The sequence below is a fragment of the Bactrocera neohumeralis genome, chromosome 4, assembly GCF_024586455.1.
Source record: "Bactrocera neohumeralis isolate Rockhampton chromosome 4, APGP_CSIRO_Bneo_wtdbg2-racon-allhic-juicebox.fasta_v2, whole genome shotgun sequence".
In the NCBI taxonomy this organism is placed as follows: domain Eukaryota; kingdom Metazoa; phylum Arthropoda; class Insecta; order Diptera; family Tephritidae; genus Bactrocera; species Bactrocera neohumeralis.
Genome location: NC_065921.1, coordinates 23911509 through 23933714, shown reverse-complemented (window position 1 = coordinate 23933714; position 22206 = coordinate 23911509). Strand labels below are relative to the sequence as shown.

General features: G+C 31.0%; 1 protein-coding gene across 7 annotated transcripts; it reads right to left on the bottom strand.

Moving 5' to 3' along the window:
- Positions 1-987: 987 nt before the first annotated feature.
- On the bottom strand, positions 988-17278 carry LOC126757483 (ATP-dependent 6-phosphofructokinase). Of its 7 annotated transcripts, none has more exons than XM_050471422.1 (13): positions 17084-17278; positions 15862-16512; positions 14443-14626; positions 14216-14373; positions 13868-14022; positions 12481-12589; positions 6545-6733; positions 6210-6479; positions 5978-6141; positions 5291-5910; positions 5006-5228; positions 3606-3694; positions 988-1569 (listed from the first exon to the last, which is right to left on the bottom strand). In XM_050471422.1, the coding sequence occupies exons 2-13, from the start codon at positions 15997-15999 to the stop codon at positions 1550-1552; spliced, it is 2319 nt and encodes a 772-aa protein (XP_050327379.1). In that variant the 5' UTR covers positions 16000-16512; positions 17084-17278; the 3' UTR covers positions 988-1549. The 7 variants fall into 7 exon arrangements, with proteins under 7 accessions (XP_050327379.1, XP_050327378.1, XP_050327375.1 ...); XM_050471421.1 differs by lacking the exon at positions 988-1569 and adding an exon at positions 2233-2657 and having other exon boundaries at positions 17084-17277; XM_050471418.1 differs by lacking the exons at positions 988-1569; positions 12481-12589 and adding an exon at positions 10173-10281 and having other exon boundaries at positions 2758-3694; positions 5978-6138; positions 17084-17277.
- Positions 17279-22206: the final 4928 nt, after the last annotated feature.

The following is a 22206-nucleotide window of genomic DNA, read 5'->3' as shown; positions in this document are numbered from 1 at the left end:
CCACATATAACACAAATAGGGCATATAGTTGTATACCAATATTTTCATTGATGTTCGACTTATCTATTGTAAAGGCATTAATCTGGTGTGGCTTAAAATGGTGTCTTATCAAATGTGTGAATCCCCAACTTGATCTTGAACTTGGGAAATCAGAATAGGGGCCAACGAATTCAAGCTACATATATTTTTAAACTGCCATGAAGTTTTGTAACACCCAGGAGAAAACATCGGAGATCCTATAAAGATATAATAAATGATTTTAGAAACAATCTTGCTGATCCTTCCGATATTTCAAAGAAGCCAATAAGATCACTGACTGTTAATCGTCGATTGTCAAGCACCGAATTCCTTTATTTTATTGATGTGTTGATCATCAGTTGATGTTTTCGACATTCTTTGAATAATATGTACCAATCAAAACACTTGTTCGGGTCCTTTTCCGACATGCTGAACGTTTCCGCACCAGAAATTTAATGGAACTTCTTTGTTGAATAATTTCGCTAATCGTAAAAGTCGCCGAAAGCACTTTATGTACTTCAGATATACTAAACACTAATGACTAACTAAAAAAATATTTCGACGAATGGGTTTTCGTGTAAATTATACTATAAATTAAAAAGTCTTACTATTTTTTGCCCACTGTAGTATATAAATTTTTTCTGTCTGTATATTCGCGAACTAGTCCCTGTTTTTGAGATATCGATCTGAAAATGTTCACACTTTTCACTTTTTCTCCCCAAGAAAATGTTCATTTATCTTAAAAGCTGATATTGAACTTCTATTGCATATAGATGAGACACAAACTGACCGATGAAAAACATGATGAATATGCTCTTATACCCTTGTATGAACATGTGGAGAGTATTATAGCTCTTTGCGATCGATGTTAACGCTTTTCCTTATTTTATACCAAAAAGCTTTTACTTCACTGCTGTTTAGCGCAGTGCTTCTCTTTAGCCGCCAATTAAATAATTGAACAAAGTAAGCTTGTTTTTTTGTTTTCTTTTTATTTTTTTATTCACGTCATAATATATGCTTTGCATTTTTGTATATGTACCGTAGGTTTTTTGCGCAAACGCAGAATGATAACAACGGTTAAAATACTAATGCATAATTATAGTAATACAAGTATTAATAGTTTCCATTTTGTAAGTTGTCATTCGTTTTTACGGTATTTTTGTATGTATGTATTGGTTTGGAGGCAGGTGGATGCAATCTCTTCACTATTTTAGTTGTTTTTACAATTAAATTTTCAACAAACACCGCACAAAGAATGCACAGAATAATGAATCTGAGTTTTGCTTCCATTTCTTCTTGTTTCATTTCGATTCGATTTTGTAATTAAATTTATTTGAGTTTTAGGCATATAATTATGTAGATGTGCTTGTGTTTACCAATCAAACTGTTAGATTTAAACGAGATTTTTGGGTAATATAAGCACACAGCCACAGATATGTCGATAATTTTAATAATTTACCGTTATATATGTACCGTGTTAGGATTTTGTGTTGTTGTGTAGTTAAGTTCTGCTTATTAGGTTGCATGCACCTCAAAGCCCTTTCGTAGAGTCTGCACAGGAAGTACATACATGACAATTGCAACAACAAAAAGTTATTGAATTTAATTGATTTGCATGTAAGTATAGACATACATATGAGCAGAAGGATTTATATATATATATATATTTTTATTTATATATATATATATATATTTTTTTTTTTTTGTTTTCTTTTGATTTTTCCAAACGCTAGCGTTATTTTTAGTTGATTTAATGAAACAGTTATAGCTCGATGTTTAAATTGTTGTATATTTTTTTTTTTCAAAATGAATTGGATTGATTTTATAATTATAAGCCCTATGCAGCTTTTTCGATGTTAATGTTTGAAGATAAATATTTGGAATTTTAAAATGATTGAGTAAATGTGTATTCGACATATGTATATGTATTGGCTCAATGAGGTTATGTTTGAAAGTTTAAATGTCAAATCTTTAGTCAAAAAAAAACTTACAAGAGTAATTTTTATGAGATTAGTGGTTTGGAAATTACTTGTATTCAGTACAATATTTTTTTGGTCACCCCTCCGTTTTACTTCGAAATACATATGTATATATGTACAGAGGTTTCTCAGGCGACAAAATATTATTTCCAATGTGTGATTTTTTGAAATGTTTTTTTTCCTAAAAAATAAATATAAAAAAATATTTTCAAGAATAAAATAAAAAAAGCATTCGTTTTTACGGTATTTTTGTATGTATGTATTGGTTTGGAGGCAGGTGGATGCAATCTCTTCACTATTTTAGTTGTTTTTACAATTAAATTTTCAACAAACACCGCACAAAGAATGCACAGAATAATGAATCTGAGTTTTGCTTCCGCTTCTTCTTGTTTCATTTCGTTAGATTCGATTTTGTAATTAAATTTATTTGAGTTTTAGGCATATAATTATGTAGATGTGCTTGTGTTTACCAATAAAACTGTTAGGTTTAAATGAGATTTTTGGGTAATATAAGCACACAGCCACAGATATGTCGATAATTTTAATAATTTACCGTTATATATGTACCGTGTTAGGTTTTTGTGTTGTTGTGTAGTTAATTTCTGCATGTTTTGGTTGCAGCGGTGGGTGGGTTTGCACCTCAAAGCCCTTTCGTAGAGTCTGCACAGGAAGTACATACATGACAATTGCAACAACAAAAAGTTATTGAATTTAATTGATTGATTTATATATATATATTTTTTTTTTTTGTATATTTTGCTCGATGTTTAAATTGTTGTATATTTTGCTCTTAGTATTTGCGCTACAACATTATTTATACTTTTCAAGTAATGGAACTACAAATTAATATCATTTTTGCTTTCGTTTGCAACGTCACACCGAACTTAAACAAGACAACAAAAAAAAATTATAATAATACTACAATAAGCGGCAGCTACTCAAGCAAGGAGTGTGACAAAACGAAAGTTAAAAATTAAAGATAAATTAGCGAAAATATTAAAAATAAAATAAAAAAAAAAACAAAAAATCATGGAAATATTAATGCCATAAAGCGATATTTTTTTTGTTTTTTGATGCACATAAAATATACATTTTCGGTTGCTTCTACTGTTACTCAACATTAAACAGAGTTTGTGTAGAATTGTGCTAGAACCTGAGTTTTTTTGTTAACAACTTTCAAGTGTATTTTTTTTTTTCTTCACATTATGAAACAAATTTATGTGTACATGTGTGTGTGTGTGTGTGTAGTTTTTAAATGTTTGTAAATGTATTTAACATAATAGTTATTTAAATAAAATAATGACATACTTTGCTACGCCAACAAAGCACCATGTGATGAGATAAATATATTTATATGTATGTATGTTTACTATTTACTTTTGTATTTATTTGTTCATGATTATGTTTTGCTTTTTGTTTTTCTTTCAAACTTTGACGCTTTCGGTAGCTTATACTTTATTGCAACTGGCGATGTTTTAATACGAGTAACATATACTTTAGTGTGTATGGGTGTGTGTTGGTCACTTGCTACACGACTATTTTGTGCTGTAGCCAATACTTAAGCAACGGCATCGGTAGCACACTCCTCTTCTACGGTAATGTACATACCCTCTTCTTCGTAGGCAGAGTCATGTTTGGCTAGAATTCTCAGCAGTGGACGCAACTTCAGCCACCACTGTGTCTTGGGGATGCGTTGCCTGTAAAGAAAAAAGTAAAATGTAATATAACAACTAAATTAAGGAAAAACCAGAAAAACTTCAGTTGCACCGAAGCTAATACGAAGAATTCGTACACGATATACGATCGTATTATTTTGATCGGCCAGTTTGGCAACTATATGCTGCAGTTGTCCGATCTGAATAATTTTATTCGGAGATTGTAGCATTGACTTGCACAAATATCAGTGCTGAATTTCGAGAAGAGATTTTGTCAAATGAAAAAGTTTTTCATACCAGAACTTAATTATTAATGTTCAATTTGTATGACAGCTATAAGCTATAATTGTCCGATCTAGACAATTTCTTCGGATATTGTAGCGTTACCTTAGACACTAATCCATGCCAAATTTCGTGAAGATATCTTATCAAATAAAATATTTTTCCATATAAGAACTTGATTTTGATCGATCAGTTTGTACAGCAACTATATGCTATAGCGGTTCGATCTAAATAATTTGTTCATTGATTGTACCATTAACTTGGATAATAACCTGTGTCAAATTTCATGACGATAACTTGTAAAACAAAAAAGTTTTCCATACCAGAATTTAATTTTTAACGTTCAGTTTGTATGACGGTTTTATGCTGCAGGGGTCCGATCTGAATAAGTTATTTGGAGATTGTAGCATTGACTTAGACAAATAAAAGTGATGAGCTTCGAGAAGATATCTTATCAAATAAAAAAGTTTTTCATACCAAAACTTTTCTTGATCGTTCATTTTGTATAGTAGCTATATGTTATAATAGTTCGATCTAGACAATTTCTTCGGATTTTGTAGCGTTACCTAAAACACGATTCCGTGCCAAATTTCGTACAGATTTCTTGTCAAATAAAAAAGTTTTCCATATAAAAACCTGGTTTTGATCGTTCAGTTTATATGGCAGCTATATGCTATAGTGGTTCGATATCGGTTCTACCGCCAAATGAGCGGCTGCTTAGGGTGAAAGAGACTTGTACAAAGTTTCAGACCGATATCTCAAAAACTGAGGCATACATACAGACAAACAGACGGGCAGACGTACATATACAGCTAAATATTGATATGGCTATGACTAAATAAACTCAGCTCGTCATGCTGATCATTTAAATATATATCTACTTTATACAGTCTCTAGCGTTTCCTGCTGGGTATTACAAACTTCGTGCCGAACTTTATATACGCTCTTCAAGGTATAACTGTATTGGGTAGTCGAAAAAGTCTTTTCGTTTTTTTAATCAAACTTCAACCTTTTTTAATATAATAACAGCAATTACGAAAGTATAAAAGACACTCGGCAAACTTTACTCACTCAAAGTTAGTTTCAGCAATCAAATCAGCCAACGGTGTGAAACGGTACTGGCGACGTACAATGCCGAGCAGACAGGCTGAGTCGTTGCTCTCACAACGTACAGTGCCATCGGGTTTGGTATTTTGCTTGATTTGATCATTCAACCATTCAACGCATTTGGCCGCCATTTTGGTGCCCATATTACGATCGAATGGTGTTGGTGAGCCACCTTGTTGCATGTGACCTAGACAGAAAATAAAAATTATATATTAGTTCAAACACATTTAAAAATATTTCCGTACTTACCTAAGATATTCATGCGGCATGAGAATAGCCCCTTGCCTTCCTCCGAGTAAAGACGATGTATGAAATCGGTGTTGTAGTTCTCAGATGCCTTTTCATTGCGCAAAATCAAACCACGCTGCACACCCTCAGCCATTTTGGATGCCATGTGATAGACGTCCTGTTGCAGATCTTTAATGGAGAATTTCTCTTCGTAAATGTATGCGGCATCAGCACCACCAGCCAAACCCGCCAAAGTTGCGAGATAACCGCAATAGCCGCCCATTGTCTCAATGACGAAGACACGACGTTTTGTGCCCTGCGCCGATTGACGTATGCGATCGCAGATTTCGGTGATTTCGTTAAGACCCGTATCGCAGCCGAGCGAGAATTCGGTGCCAGGAACATTATTCGAAATAGTTGACGGTACAACCACCATTGGGATGCAGAATTCGGGATAGTTGGGTCGTTGATCGGAAATTTGACCGCACGCATGGTAGGCCTCAAAACCACCAATAACGAGTAAACCTTGGATTTTGAATTCCTTAAGACGTGCGGCAATCTCCTTGAACTTGCCTTCGGGCAGCGTGCGCTTAGTGCCGAGGAAAGCGCCGCCTTGACCTACCCAACCGGTTACATCAGACCTAACGCACAGCAGAAAATACAATTAGGAATCATTGTGTGATTAATGGTGCTATCCGTTACACTCACCAGCCCATTTCCTTGATGTTGCCAGCAATGAGACCCTCAATGCCGTCATGTACGCCGAAAACGGTGTCGCCACGATAAATGCAGTTACGCACAAAACTGCGTACGGCAGCATTCATGCCGCAGGCGGGTGCGCCAATATGCATGACCGCCAAACGGTAGCCCTGCTATATTCACAACAACAAGAAGTTTTACAATTAAAATTACTTTAAAATTGCATGCAATCGCAACTCACCCGCCCGCTTTCGACCAGCTCCTTTGGTGGCTTCAGGCGTGTCAACATCTTGTAGGTCTCCAAATTGCGTTCGAACGAGCGTCCGCGCAATTTCACCGCCAATTCCCAGTTCTTCTCCGCCATCGCTTGTGCAACTTCCTTGGTGCGTTCCACGCACTCCATCAGCGGCACGCGCACCGCCTGATTGCCGTCCAATGAGACAACGCATGGCACCGAGTCGGAAGTGGCCTCCATAAGTGCCAGCGTAGCTTCGGCGCCCATGCGGCAACCCTGCGAGAGAAAGCGTATGTGAAAATTTAAATGTATTTTTGTTGTTATTTATGGCAAGTACTCACCAAAACACGATCGAAGGCGCTGGGATTGCCACCACGTTGCACGTGACCGAGCACAGTGATGCGCGTGTCCTGCTGCAGCTTGTCAACAACCACCTTTTTCACATCCTCAGCGGTGATGGGATTGCCTTCACGATCGATGGCACCCTCGGCAACGATAATGATGTTCAAGCGTTGACCGGCATTACGCTCCTATTGGTTCGAAATTGGCGTGTTGGAAAAACGCGTTTCGGAAAAAGGTCTTAATTAGTGAAAATTTCGCAAAATTTACCGTTATGTTTGCGAACATTTAGTGTGCGATACATGTACAAGTTAATTTATGAATGAATAATTGTCCTTTTTTGGTCGGTTTATATGTATGTTAACGTGTGCAATTAATTTACAGTTTCGAGTGTGAGAGTGATGCTAACGGTTTATTATAATTTTTAAGCAATTGTAATGAGTGGAGTTTGAGCTTCTTTGTTTTTTTAAATTATGAATATCTTCAAAAAAAGTTTTATATTTTTTTATAGAAAATTATTTTCTTATAATTACTAAAATTGGAATTTTTTCATTTATTTCTTTCCAGAAATATTTTTTATGTATTTTAAATTAATTTTTATAAAATTTGAATCAATTATTTTAATTTTTATTTTTCATAAAAAGTTGTTTCTGTATAATTACTAAATTTGAAATCCTTTCATTTCCCTTTTTCGAAAATATTTTTTTTTTTTCTGATTTTTAAATTAATTTTTATAACTAAAATTTTAATATTAGATTTTTATGAATAAAATTTTATAAATTGAAAAGAAAAAATAATTATAAAAAATTGTTCGTGTTTCAAAAATACATGTGTATGTATAACAATACAGTATTCATAAGTTGTTTAAATAAATTTTTGATTTTTATAAATACAACTGTATTTACATACAAATAAAAACTAATTGTTAAAACCTTTTTTAGATTTTCGAAAGTATAACAACATAGTATTAATAAATTTGTATGAAAAAAAAAATTATAATTTGTTGAAACGTCAAATTATAATTTTAAAAATATAATAATAAATTAACATTAAAATTATAATTATACTAAAATAAGATTAATTAAAAATTATGAAAACTTAAATTATAAATTTTTTATTAAATTAAAATTTATTAGTATTGTTATACTTTCGAAAATCGAAAAAAATTACAATTATTTTTTATTTTCAAATTATACAATTTCGAATAGATAAATAAAATATAATTAAAGTAAGATACATTTTTTTTGTAAAAAATGTCTAAAACGGAAATATTGAATTTATTCTTAAAGTATAAACTAAAGTTTATATAAATGTTTTAAGTATATTTTTTATAAATAAAATTCGGAGGCTTTTATTTAGATACATTTTTGATGATTAACTTACTAACTGACGGTTAAAAAATAATGTGTTTTGTAATTATGAATTTTTATGTTTTTTTTTTTAATTTTTCACAAAAGGAATTATATTATTTTATTTATTAAAAATTATTGTAATAAAAATGTTATTTTATTTATAAAAAAATGTATTTTTCTTCATAAAGAATATTGTTTTATTTTTATAATAAATAAAAAATATTGTTTTTCTTTCATAAAACTTTATTTGTTATTTTATTTATGAAAAAATATACTTTTCTTCATAAAAAAATATAGTTTTTCATTTTCTATTTATTGTATAAGAAAACATTATTTTTTAATTTAATTGTTATAGTGTTTCATAAATAAAATAATAACATTTTTTAATTGTTAACAAGTAAAAGTTTTTTTTTAATTGGCCATTCATTGATAAATAATATTTTCACATGTATTTTTAAAGGCTCAAAAAATATACTTTTCTTCATAAAAAATATTATTTTTCTGTTTTATTAATTGTATAAGAACATATTATTTTTAATTGTAATATTTATCATAAATAAAATAATAACATTTTTTTATTGTAAAAAAGTAAAAGTTTTTTTCAATTGGACATTTATTGATAAAAAAATATTTTTAAAGAAGCAAAAAAATATGTTTTTTTTTCAAGAAAAATATTATTTGTCTTTTATAGAAAATTATTTAGTGTTATTTTATTTATGAAGAAATATATTTTTCTTCATAAAAAATAGGGTTTTTCTTTTTTATTTATTGTATAAGAAAATATTATATTTTAATTGTTAAAAATTAAAAGTTTTTTAATTTAACATTAATTGATAAAAAATTTATGTTCTAAAGCAGCAAAAATATAAAAAATAGTATATACATATGTACATATTTTATATTTTTAAATAATAAAAAAAAAATATTATTTTTAATTATCGAATACTTTTTATAGCTCTAAAAATATTTAAAATTAAATAAAATATCTGGATATTTTTAATTAAAAGCCTATCGTCAATAAATTTAATATTTAAAAAAATTCAAGCAAAAATATAAAAAATGGTAATACATAAAAAATAGTAGTTTTTTATATTTTTATATTTAGTAAACAAAAAACATTATTTTTTTATATTATTATTATTATATTATTATTTATTTTAAATTATTTATACTAAATAAAATATTTGTTTATTAATTAATTAAAAGTCTATCGTCAATAAAATGAATATTTAAAAAAATAATATAAAAAAACTATATTATAAATTTTTTTTTTAATAAAACTTCTACAATTTAAACCGTTGCATGACTTCAAACTCACTACTAAGTTTTTAATTTTGCAAATATAGAAAAAAATATCGAAATTGTATACGGCGTTATAGTTTGTACGTTTGCTTAAATCACATAATTCGATGACTTTTAAAGGACAATTATTTTTATAAAAAAATTTTTGTTAATTAGCATTAATATGAAAATGTCTGTGTCATAACTATATGTAGATAGTATATATGTACAAATTCAATAAATAAATGGTATAAAATAACGGGAAATGACAAGAAAATACAACTAAAACTAAGAAATGCGTTGAAGACGAGAATGGCGGTTGAAATCCAGATGAAATTGAAATTTAAGATGAAGTATATGCCATAAATCAAATGAATTGATATATATACAATAAATGAGTATATACAAAATGACAAATAAAATATATGAGTATATACAAAATAAGCAAAACTTTTGAGTATTGCGTATGCGAATAATGCCACAATAGCGAGCGTTATACGATGTAAGCAACAACGAGTACGAGAGCGTGTGTGAAAGTATGTACGAAGATAGCATTGATTGATATACCATGTAAAATAATTTAGAATTTAATTTGATTTTCAAGTTCACTAAATACCACGCACAAAATAAAAAAAGAAAACAACATTAAATTTACCCAAAACCCACATTTTGAACGAATAACTTAGTATACGAAGACTGCAACAGCGAGACCTTTTACCATACCAGTAAGAATTTCGCTTCGAAAGCATTATTTTATACGCACAAGTGTTAGCTTAAAAATAACAACAAACATAAAAACGCCATATACGAACACTAAAAGTAATTAAATATAATGATATTGCAGCAGAAATTGGTTTAAGCCCCCGCCAAAGCCTTGACAAGCAAAATTAAAAATGAAATTATTTTACAACAGCTTATAAACAAACAAAAACAAGTAACCGCAAATTAATTATAGAAAAAAAATGTAGTATTTTCCAATTTGAAACTGCACTCTGACCTGCAGTATTTTTTTGCACAATTTTTCGGGCCAGTTAACAGGGACCGGCTCCTCGGGTATAAATATGAAATCAGCCTCGCTAGCTAAAGCCGCCGATATGGCTAAATAACTAAATAGAATCATAAAAACACATTATGAATAGTTGAACGAACAAATGCAAATAATACATAATAACGGTGTCATATATGTATATAAAGATACTTAAAGCAACTTAAAAGCATAATATAAAGCGCCGGTAGAAAAATGCTCGGTTCACAATTAGTTGCGCTTTAAATTTAGAATTCAAAATTGCAACTGACGATAAAACAAAGTTTGATAAAATTTAAAAATTTATTTATTTATCCATTTTTTTTTTTAATTTTGTAAAATTTAAAAATTTTGTAAAAATTTCCAAAATTTATACGAATCACAAACTAAATGTGAACCGAGCTTAAGTAACTAAAACGCCGTGTAATATAGTTAAAATAATTGTTAACAAAAATATTTGAAATAAAATTCAAATCACTTTATATTATATAACACAGTGGGGTTTAAAAAGAACCAGAAAAAGGATATAGCAATCACAGGGATTCACACTGGTAGGACAGACTGGGTAAGGAGTAGAGTGTAATAAAAGAAGGAAGTTGTAGGACGAGTAAAATCAGGATACAAAACGTTGCTGGACATACATATTATAAAGTAAAAATAAAATATCAGTGGAAAGTGTTGCGGTAGGAGAGGGTGTGCAGTTTAAGGTGCAAGATTAAAACATTGGATAAGCATATATAACTATTTATATTATAAAAATTAGCTAGAAACACAACAACTGCGCCCGTCAAGGAACAAAAGCGCGCGTTCGGAGCGGCAGGGAGTCAGGAATAACACACAATTATCAATTATATACGGATTCAGAGTATATTAGCAACCGTTGAATGGGTGCGTATGATCGCAATGTGTGCAAAAATCATATCAAATGGCGTAATGGATGAAGACGTCTAAGTTTATTATAAACAAAATCAATTCGAATAAATATATGTAGAATGAGAGCTAAAGAGATCAGCAAAAGCACAGCATCTTTTTCGGTTTTTTTTTTTTGAGAAATTTAATTTAAAATATTGGCTATAGTTTCGATTATGTCACGCCTCCGTTTTGCTTAAAACTTTACAAGAGGTTATTTCAAGTGAAAATTAAAATAAAAAAGTCGGAAATTTTTTTTCAATCCAAATTGGTTTTTAATATTAAAAGAATAATAAATACTATTTAAATATTATACTATTACAAACACATCATCACAGTATTTTAATTCAGAAACTAGTTCTAAAATAGAGAAATGATAATGTCTCCATCGGGTCTAAGTAACCGGAACGGAGCCGGCTTTTTACCGACCAAGGACTGTCAACTCAGCACTATTCCTTAAAATTATTTGAGGAATGTTTTCTGCCGCTACAACAACAACAGGACATCTCGACGTTCGATCGGCGAGGGTTATTATTAATATTTTTTTTAAAGCGCGGAAAAATATTTATTTTTTAATTTTTTACTAAAACCAGAATTATGAAAAATTCCCCATTTTTGTTTTAAAATTAATTTTAAATTTTTTAATTTTTTCTTGAAAACATTTTTTATATTTTGTAATTTTTTTTTGTTTTGAAATCTTTTTGTTATATTTGGTTTTTTTTTTAATTTTCCCCTTTTACAATACTTATTTTTTAAGAAAAAAAATTTGAAAAATCCCACATTAATTTAAAATTAATTTTGAATTTTTTTATTTTATTCTTGAAAATATTTTTTTATATTTTTTTTTAGGAAAAAAAACATTTCAAAAAATCACACATTGGAAATAATATTTTGTCGCCTGAGAAACCTCTGTACATATATACATATGTATGTATTTCGAAGTAAAACGGAGGGGTGACCAAACAAATATTGTACTGAATACAAGTAATTTCCAAACCACTAATCTCATAAAAATTACTCTTGTAAGTTTTTTTTTGACTAGAGATTTGACATTTAAACTTTCAAACATAACCTCATTGAGCCAATATATGTATGTCGAATACACATTTACTCAATAATTTTAAAATTCTAAATATTTATCTTTAAACATTAATATCGAAAAAGGTGCATAGGGCTTATAATTATAAAATCAATCCAATTCATTTTGAAAAACAAAAATTAATAATAAAATTTTGAATTTTGTTTTTGCTATGGCAGCTACGATGACTGTCGCTATAATAAATGCATGTATGCCTTCTAATTATTTGTGTACATTCATGGTTTTATAGTGTTGATTTAACAAATCCAATAATTTTTTTTGCATTTTTCTTGCCTGCGACAATTGCTGACATAATCTATCGGGCCAATCTGCGCGGGGGGGATTTTCAGGTATAAATATATAATCAGCCTCACTGGAAAGACCAGCTACAAGTGCCAGATAGCTGTAAAAGAAAGATGGACGCACCATTTGAAACAAAACAACAACAAATACATAACATAACACAGCATCACCGTTAATTTGACCACTTCGGAGGTATGGCAATTTAGTACTTCAAGATATATACATATGCAGTACATACACGTGAATACGTACATATGTATGATTATGATTTTCTTTTTGGTATTTTCACAACGTTGAACCTGTTAATGTTATTGTAATGCACACGCAAGTGTTTGCCTTGCCCAAAACTTCATTAACACCAGCTGGTTCCCTAAAAGTATGCTACACTTATGCGATAAAATACAATGTCACTGATTTACACGGTTTAATTGAACAAAAACGGTTGTATGAAATTTTTAACAGTAAACTCATTGACAGCAACACTTTAGAGAAGTTATTCCAGAATATTATGTTTGTTTGTTTGTATGTACACATTCACTTTGATGTTATTCAATTAACACATTCACTTTGTAATTTTTCAATTAACACTATTTGTAGCCAATTCTTGATTCCAATTGAATTATTTAAAGTTTAAACATATCAATGCATGTACAAAAGTAGATATGTGTGTGTAACTAACACTACATATTTGAATGCTCTCTTTGAAACTCGTCTTGGCCCAGCATTTCAAGTCAAAGAACAAAAGCAAGTTAACTAAACTAAAACTATTTCAATTTATCATATAACATTCTGCAATGCAAGACTATAAAATATATGTATGTATGGTATATATATATACAAAATTACTTTACTAATTTTTGTTTGAGGCCATGCTGAACCAATCGACTCAGTTGAGTTAGGTCAGTAAATTTTTTTTTTTGTTTTCCATACGCAAATCAAAAATTGTCAGCAATAAAGTGAGTGTGAAAGATCAATTGATCTCGACTATTAAATGGCATGTGTGAAGTATGTCTTATTTCGCTTGCCTGTATTAGCTTATTGCATAGACGTTCGGGCCAGTCTTGTGGTGGCGGCGATTCAGGACAAAATACATAATCAGCTTCGGAAATAATACCAGTAACTACAGGCAAATAACTGTGTTTAGAAGGAAATCGCATGTCAATTAAAGGCAATAAGTTAATAGTGTTTAAAAAAATTTTGGTAATTCTATCCGGCCTAGTATAAGTACATATATTATTTTTCCATTTTTGTGATTTTTTTTTTTTGGATTTATGCCAATTTGTTGTAGTCTGTATTAAAGCATGTTAGGCTTTGCATTTTTTTGTTATTTCAACTATAAGTATTATCATAACAATAAAAATAAACACATGCAACTCACCCACAATGACGACCCATGACCTCCATAATGAATGTACGTTGATGTGAGTAGGCGGTGCTCACAATGGCATCGATGGCCTCAATGATACGGTGAAGAGCCGAATCGGTACCAATAGTCATATCAGTGCCGCAAAAGTCATTATCAATGGAACCGACCTAAATAATAAAAATACATATTTCAGTTAGGATATAAAAAGAGCAAAAATAAATGTTAAAAGCACCCCTAATAACAATTGATTAAGACACAACTCTCTAACTAAAACTATTTTCTATATACAGTTTTTATAAGACACACTATAATAATTTCTAAAAACATTCCATTCCTCTTTCTAATTATATTTATGCTCACCATGCCGACAATATGTAGCACGTCGAACTTTTTGCGTTGCTCGGGTGTAATTTTCTTGGACTCGAGCAGCTCATCCAACAGACCGGACCACTCGTTACGGAAGCAATTAGCGCCAGTAAGTGAGCCATCACCACCAATGACAACCAAGTTGGAGATTCCTATACAAAATGTTTGAAATTTTACTAATTAATTATTTACAACTACACCAAATATATGTTATCACGTACCTTTTTGAATCAAATTGAATGCGGCCTTTAGACGACCGGCACGTTCGCGGAATTCAGCGCAACGTGCTGAACCTATAACGGTACCACCACGATGAATAATCGAAGACACTGATGCCCAATTAGCTTCAACAATGTTGTCACCACCATCAACCATGCCCTGGTAGCCTTCGCGAATGAAATAGGCCTATAAAGAATAAAATGAATAATATAATGCTAATAATAATCATAATAAATTAAAAAAAAACATTAAAAACAATGCAAACAATATATAGCTAGTTTAAAATAAAAATTTATTTTTTTTATAGTACTGTATAGTATTTTTTTTATTATATTTGTACGCAAACATGCGACACGCCAGTGTAAGATTGCAAAATATTTACATTATATATTTAAGAATAAATACAGAGATAAGAATGATTCTTTTAAAATCACCTGCTACAAGTTTTCAATTATGAATCACGCAACAGGCAAAAAATACAAAAATTCGGATTTTTTTTAAACAATAGTCAAATTAATCTAAAATAATGCAATGTAAATAAACTCGAAATATGTTTAGAGACAAACAAAAATTACTAACTAAAACTGGTTGGAACCACTCCGAAATAAGTGCATACAGTAAATAATAGAAAAAAATAAACAATTAGTGTTATATACAATGGCAAACTTCATCAATTCTACAGACAATAAATAATTTTTTGGCAACGTATTTTAAAAGGGCACAGCAAAGTCAAAACTATTAAAAAGTGAAATTTTCCATGTCGTCATAAATGCACGCATATACATATACTTTTAATATGCTATATCATTTTATTTGTGCATGCTATACCATGAATAGTGTTATAGTAAACAAAACAAGAGTAATCGAACTAAAAACAAATATTAAATTTAGCTTAACTCATAAATTATATAAAATAATATAGATAGCATGCATTTCTCACATTTTTAGCAGCAAACAATATTTGTAATTTCACTTTTATTGGAGGCAATTTAAATGGCGTTTAGCCAGCTGTATATACTCATTATTTAACGAGACAGATCAGTGTAATGGGAAAACGTCAAGTGAGAGACGATCTTTTGTGCATTACAAGCAATTAAATCATACAAATGCATACATAAGTATGTATGTATGCATGCATATATGCACTTATGTGCAAACAAACGTCTTTGATGGTATTTTTCAACAAAACATTTACTAAAAATAAACCCATTGCCATGTTATGCATTAATACCACGCAACAGCTTTTAATAACCACTTAAGATTTAATTATAAATTATCCTGATAAAACATTTCGATAGCAAAATTCACATAAGTACAAAAGTCAATTAGCCACAACCGATAAGCATACCTTTAGCACACACCCACAACCCAGCCTCTTCTTACCTAACTTGCTAATATAGGCAGTAAAAAAGAATACATACCTTGCATCCCAAGTAGATAGCCATGCGCACACACGCACGCACAGCGGCGTTCATGCCCTGTGAGTCGCCACCACTGGTGAAAACTGCAAGTCCCTTGCCCTTATGTGAGCCACGCTCAATGAAACGTTCGTTTGGCATTTTTTCGTTTACTACTTTGCTTTCAATTAAACCGAATAAACAATATTCAATAATTTATGCAATGAATTCGTACACAAATTTCAGTTATATTGTAAAGCGCGTTTTAAGCTATGAGTATTTTAAACTATGTTTCAATTTCAACGGTCTATTTATTGCACTGGAGCACAGCGAAAGAGTCCAGACTTAAGACTGTTCAACAACTCTTTATTACTCTCTGGCACACAGATTGCATCCGCCGCTTTAACCGTTTAGCACACACCGCAGTATTGAGATTTGGACGCACGTACGTTGGTTTATGCCTTTTAGCACGCACTGGAACTGCTTCGCTTTGAGTCACTCGATACAACAATTACGAAAATTTATCCAAAATTTGCGAAATTTAGCGGAGAAAAGGGTAAATTCTCTTTTTGTATGCCCGCTCAGCAGCAACCAAGGTGACACAATTTGACGTTTCAAGGTGACCTTTATCGATTGGAGCTCTGCATAGCTGACAAATCGAGTTTAGCGTAAACACTGCAAATAGGGTAAACAACTTGAGATAAATGCTAAAAGTGGTTTATTGTATAAAATAGAGTTACAATTCAAAATAATGTTTATCATTTCTACGGAAAAAACATTGGAGAAATAAGCAGTGCGTTTTTTAAACATATATATGCTTTTTAATGATATTTAAACTTAGCATTAAAATATTTTAAAGACATTTTTTACAACGGGAAAATATAAGTTTACCCTATTCGAATTGTTGACAGTCAGCTGTTACGCAGCTGCTGTCACTACAAACCGCAAAGTTAATCAGTTAAATTTTTTAGATAAGGTACATTCAATTGAAAAATAGTCAATTCTCTTATTTGCTTATATGTATATTCTGTAAATTGAACCATAATAATATTTGTTGAAATTACAAAAGTATATTTTTGTGTAGATGATACGTCGAAACTTACGATAGTTGCTAAAAAAAGTCTCTGATTTTCGTACGTACCTTCAGCAAAATGCAACAATACGCTTCTTTTTATCGGCCCACAATTAAGTTTAGCTGATATCTAAATAATCGCAGTATAAAAATGCATTTTTGTGTACAACTTACTCCGTGTACTTATAGCTGAAATCCATTAATGTCCCTTTAACTGCTTTGATACGGCTCGAGTTTGTTGCAGAATGCATAGATGTATAATATCTTCCGCCTCTGATTAGTGGGAATATTGGAAAAGTGGCCACTTTCGTGTTCCTCTTTCTTTCAACAAAAGACATATTTGCCCATCCTTGTTAACTAGTTTCTAATTATTAATTACAATTTCACACTTATTTGATGAAATTTCCTTAATAAACACAACAACCGGCATTGAAGGCTTAAAAAAGTAAACAATATGAATTCGCCTTGTAAACAATAACAAATTTGACATATAAAGCCCTAGTGCACTTGTTCTACTGTCATCACTTCCTCTGAATTCGCCCTGTTCTTTTTTACGAATTCTTTTCTTGCATATTATAGTTTTGGAACAACCGCATCGCAGAATGAAAAAATAGTCGCAGAAAAACACTTCTTTTAGTTACGACATTTATTAAACCGTATTCGGGTTTCCGGCAGTCTTACCCAAAAACAAGCAGCAAACAAATAAAGCTACTATGGCGGAAGGATATATATAAGTGCTTACTAAATTCGCCGTATTTTTAATTATCTTATTTTAAACGTAATAGATCAGAAAGTAAAAGCCGTTACGGTAACGAGACGCATTTACAGTGTATGACGTTTGCATATTTATAAAAAATGCGATGATAGATCGATCAATGTCGGCAAGTGCGGTAAGAGTAACCATGATAGAGTAGTAGGTTAACAATATACTAACGGATGGATATCATCATCGAGTTATAAAGCATTTTATAACAACTTCCATGCAGCTTTCTTCATCCGGTATGCATTACTGTTTTGTATGTTTTGCAATTTTTTGTACATCCATACATACATATATAACACTTTATCTTTAAGTGGAAAATCAGCATGAATTTGAATTAATATCTTTATGTAAGCTTCTATACCACAGCTAGTTGCATGCGGCTTTTATATTATTAGACGCAAGATAGATCGAATAACTTTCAAACCAACAAGAGGCAATTAGTATTTCTGATGCGAATCCTTTCAATGACAGAAATGTACTGGCAGGTTGGCATTGCCTACTCGGAGCGCCAACTATTAAAAAATCAAACCCGGGCCGTCCGGAATAATAGTGACTACCACTAAGGTTTACACTGCGGCCATCCTATATGTTTGATCGGGATAAAATACTTCGAAATAAAGCTTAGATCCACTTACCGAACATATTGGTAGTAAGTCAGTGCGTAGCAATCAGCAGTTGCTTAGTGGCAACAAGTGCATGCTAAAATATCTAAAAATAACCTCAATGACGCATTTATCCTAGTAACACATTTTCCTCACCATTCATGATATGATTCATTTATGCTATTATCTTCTGGATTTATGAGGAAATTTTGTAGTTAATATTGAAATGCTAAAATGTACTATTCATTTGTGCAGCTAGCACTCTAAACATTTAACTGCGATATTTATTAGGTCGCAAATAAAGAAAACAAGTGAATTTTATTGCCCAAAATATTAATATACATATATTTACGCCTTGTATTCGACTAAAGAGGCTCCTAGTTTTGCACACTCAATTGCTTTTTCTTTGCCGAAAGTATACTCGTGCCGGGAATTTAAATTGTGGGCAAGTGGTAGTTAAGTGAAATAGAAACGCACAGTTCACCTTGTGTTTTAAATTATCTTTTATTGTTTTTTTTTTATAATTAAGAAACTGTAATTTCAATAAACTTAAATATTTCAATCTTCGCCTCCATGTGTTTTTGTTTTAATTTTTCTTTTTATTTTGTTATTTTCAATTTTAGTTCTGGTTGTGTTTTGCTTATTTATTAACGCTTACTTGTATTTACGATTTTCTCTTGCTTTCAGCGTTATGTTTGAAAAATTATGCATTTATAGTCCATAAGCGCTTGCACGTACAAACATATACATAGATAATATATGTCAGTATGTACATATGGATGCATATGAAATATAAATATGCGCTCATTTCCAAAAATTTTACTTTTCCACCGGTTTTGTTGTTGTTGCTGTATTTGCATGTATACAATAAATTTATATGCATATATACGATACGCATTTTGCATGTCATACATCATAACTGCTGGACAATATTTTATTTATTATAATAATATAATTTGTTTGCATTTATTTTGTATGTATTTCATATGAAAGAAGTTATGCATTGAATTAAAAATTGGAATAATTAGCGCATTTTAGTTTTGATTTCACGGTAAATTTACTCTGTGTGTGTGTGTGTGTGTATTATTTAAGCATTCGCATACGCGTCACGGCATATCATTGCAGTGAATTATTATTGGATACATACATACTACGACCTGTTGCACTTGCCACGCCTATATGTATATTTACCACCTTACACTTTCAGGGGACATTTTGGAATAAAAAAGGGTTCTTAAAATTTAGTACATACATTTTTGGATTTTATTTGCTTGTGTTCTGTTTGTATGTATGTATGTATGTTGTTCCATTATCCAAAGATTTATTTATTTGGTATTATTTTTATCTTTATTTGTATTATTATGTATAATCTGCATACGCTGAAGATTGGGAAGCAATATATGTATGTATGTATTTATATTTTTGATTTTGGTTTTTTCTTGTTTCATTTTCTCTTTAGTTAATATGTAGATTTGGTTTAGGTAGTAGTACAATATTGTATGTATGTGTGTGTGTATGTTTAATTGCTATTTTGAATTAGACGTTGGTTGGTTGGTTTCAGGACATTGTCTTTTTAGCTAGTTCTGTATGTGGATAACGAAAAACTGTATTCCGATTGTATTGTAGCCAATTAAGTGGTTGTTGTAGTGAAAAATACTCTATTTTCGTTTTCTTCAAATATGCGCTGCAGCAGAGTGGCGCGTACAAATTGTGAAATGCACATGCTGAGGTGATGTGTAGCGGTTTGAATGAGACATCAAAGCGGTTTACAGCACTACAGTTAGACCAACTGTTGGCACACGCATTCGTACATGCTAAAACATTTAGGAAAAATTTTCAAGGGAGCTAAGTATCGCATTGATAGCTTAAAAGGGGGCAACATCAAGATTGCAATGAATTGATTTTGTTTGTTTGTATGTATGTGTATGAAGTTGTATACATATGTGCGTACATTCATACATATTTTATAGAACATATCGTGAGTTACTTACTTACCAATGAATATACATAATTTCATAGTGAATAAATTTTCTTACACAAATAATGCTGCAAACATTCATTCACACGCACATGCATTTAAATATACATATTTAGTGCATATGTACATGTAGAGTTGACAAATTGTTTAAACATTGATTATTTAGTAGCATCGGTTTAACGATTTTAGAAGTATTAAGTGAAAATGAAGTTTCAAAGACCTACAAAGAGCTCTAGCTCGGCAGCCACACACATTTGCCTTGCGAAAGAAATACAAAGTTGTTCGGACAGCTCATAAAAGTATGCTTCACTGAAATTTCTTAAGGTTTTTTTTTTATTTTGCGTAAAATTTTTATTTATTCCTACTTTTTGCTAACTGCGCTGACGTTTTTTTCGCCTGTATTAAAAAAATTCATTACGAGCGCCAATTTTAAAGTTTATGTCGACAGTGCTAAATTCTAACTAACACGCGCGCAAATTGCATAAAACTTCATAACGCAAATATTTCATTAGTATTTAGCCTTTACGATCCACGTATTCGTTGTTGATCGCCCGATTTCACAGCTAAGCGGCGCATTTGCCACCGAAAAACCCGAATCCTACATCTCAAAGTCATAACCTCAAACTTGGCTTATGAAACCATTAGCTAATTAACAACTATATATATGTATATCTGTAAGAAATCCAGTGGCATTACATTGCCCTGTGGTCAAATATACATACATTGACTGCACATCTAGAACATATATACATATATCCTTAATAAATACACATAGACACATACAAATATCCACGTGAGTGCGAAACTTTCAAAACTTGCAACTTTAGCTTGATGAAGTTTTTCTTTAAATAAACTGAACTTGAATTTCTCTATAAGTTTCGACTTCAATTACATTATTTGCTTGCATGGGAAGTATAGTCATGTGTATGTGTGCAAATACATATTTTGTATGTTTATATTTTTCATATACAATATTTTCCCATATCAAATACCATATCACAACATACATATTGGTTTATACATATGTATTTTAGTTATGCATGTAGATATGTATATAAATAACCACACAGATTGTTTTGTTTGAAAATTTTAAGTTGCCACATTCATAAATATACACGAAAATTGTGGTATTTGCATAAGAACTACGTTAGTTGTTTACACAAGTTCGAAAAATAAGTTTCGAATCGCTCAAGTTCACACCGTGGTTTTGCTTTTTTTTAATATTTATTAGCATATCTAAGTAATTTATGTATGTACACATGAAATATTTAATATTGCCAAAAATAAAAAAAAAATTCTTCAAGCTTTAGCTAAACATTGCTGCAATTTCTCGAAACCGAAAGCTCAATTAAGTGTCCGCAGCCTAAATGTAGACTACGCTTTCATTCAATTAAGTGTTCAGCCTAAATGTAAACTACGCTTTTTTCAATTAAGTGCGCAGCCTAAATGTAGACTACGCTTTCGCTCAACTAAGTGCGCAGACTAAATGTAGACTACGCTTTTATTCAATTAAGTGCGCAGCCTAAATATAGACAACGCTTTTGTTCAATTAAGTGCGCAGCCTAAATGTAGACTCAGCTTTTGTTCAATTAGGTGTCCCCAGCCTAAATGTAGACTACGCTTTCGTTCAACTAAGTGCGCAGCCTAAATGTAGACTACGCTTTCGTTCAATTAAGTGCACAGCCTAAATGTAGACAACGTTTTTGTTCAATTAAGTGTTCAATGCTACTTCGTGCCAGTAGCGCTATTTGGCATTATTACTAAAGTCTCTTGCGCACCGAACTATTCTAATATGCACGAAGCAGTTGCCAACACCTACAACTGTCTGTATATAAATACTAGAATAAACCTTTTCCAACTAACCGAGTGCATTTGTGCACTTTTCGACACATCACGCGGGTGACTCGTCTTCGTTGCTGCAGTGTATGCAATTTTAACGACTTCAGCGTTATAG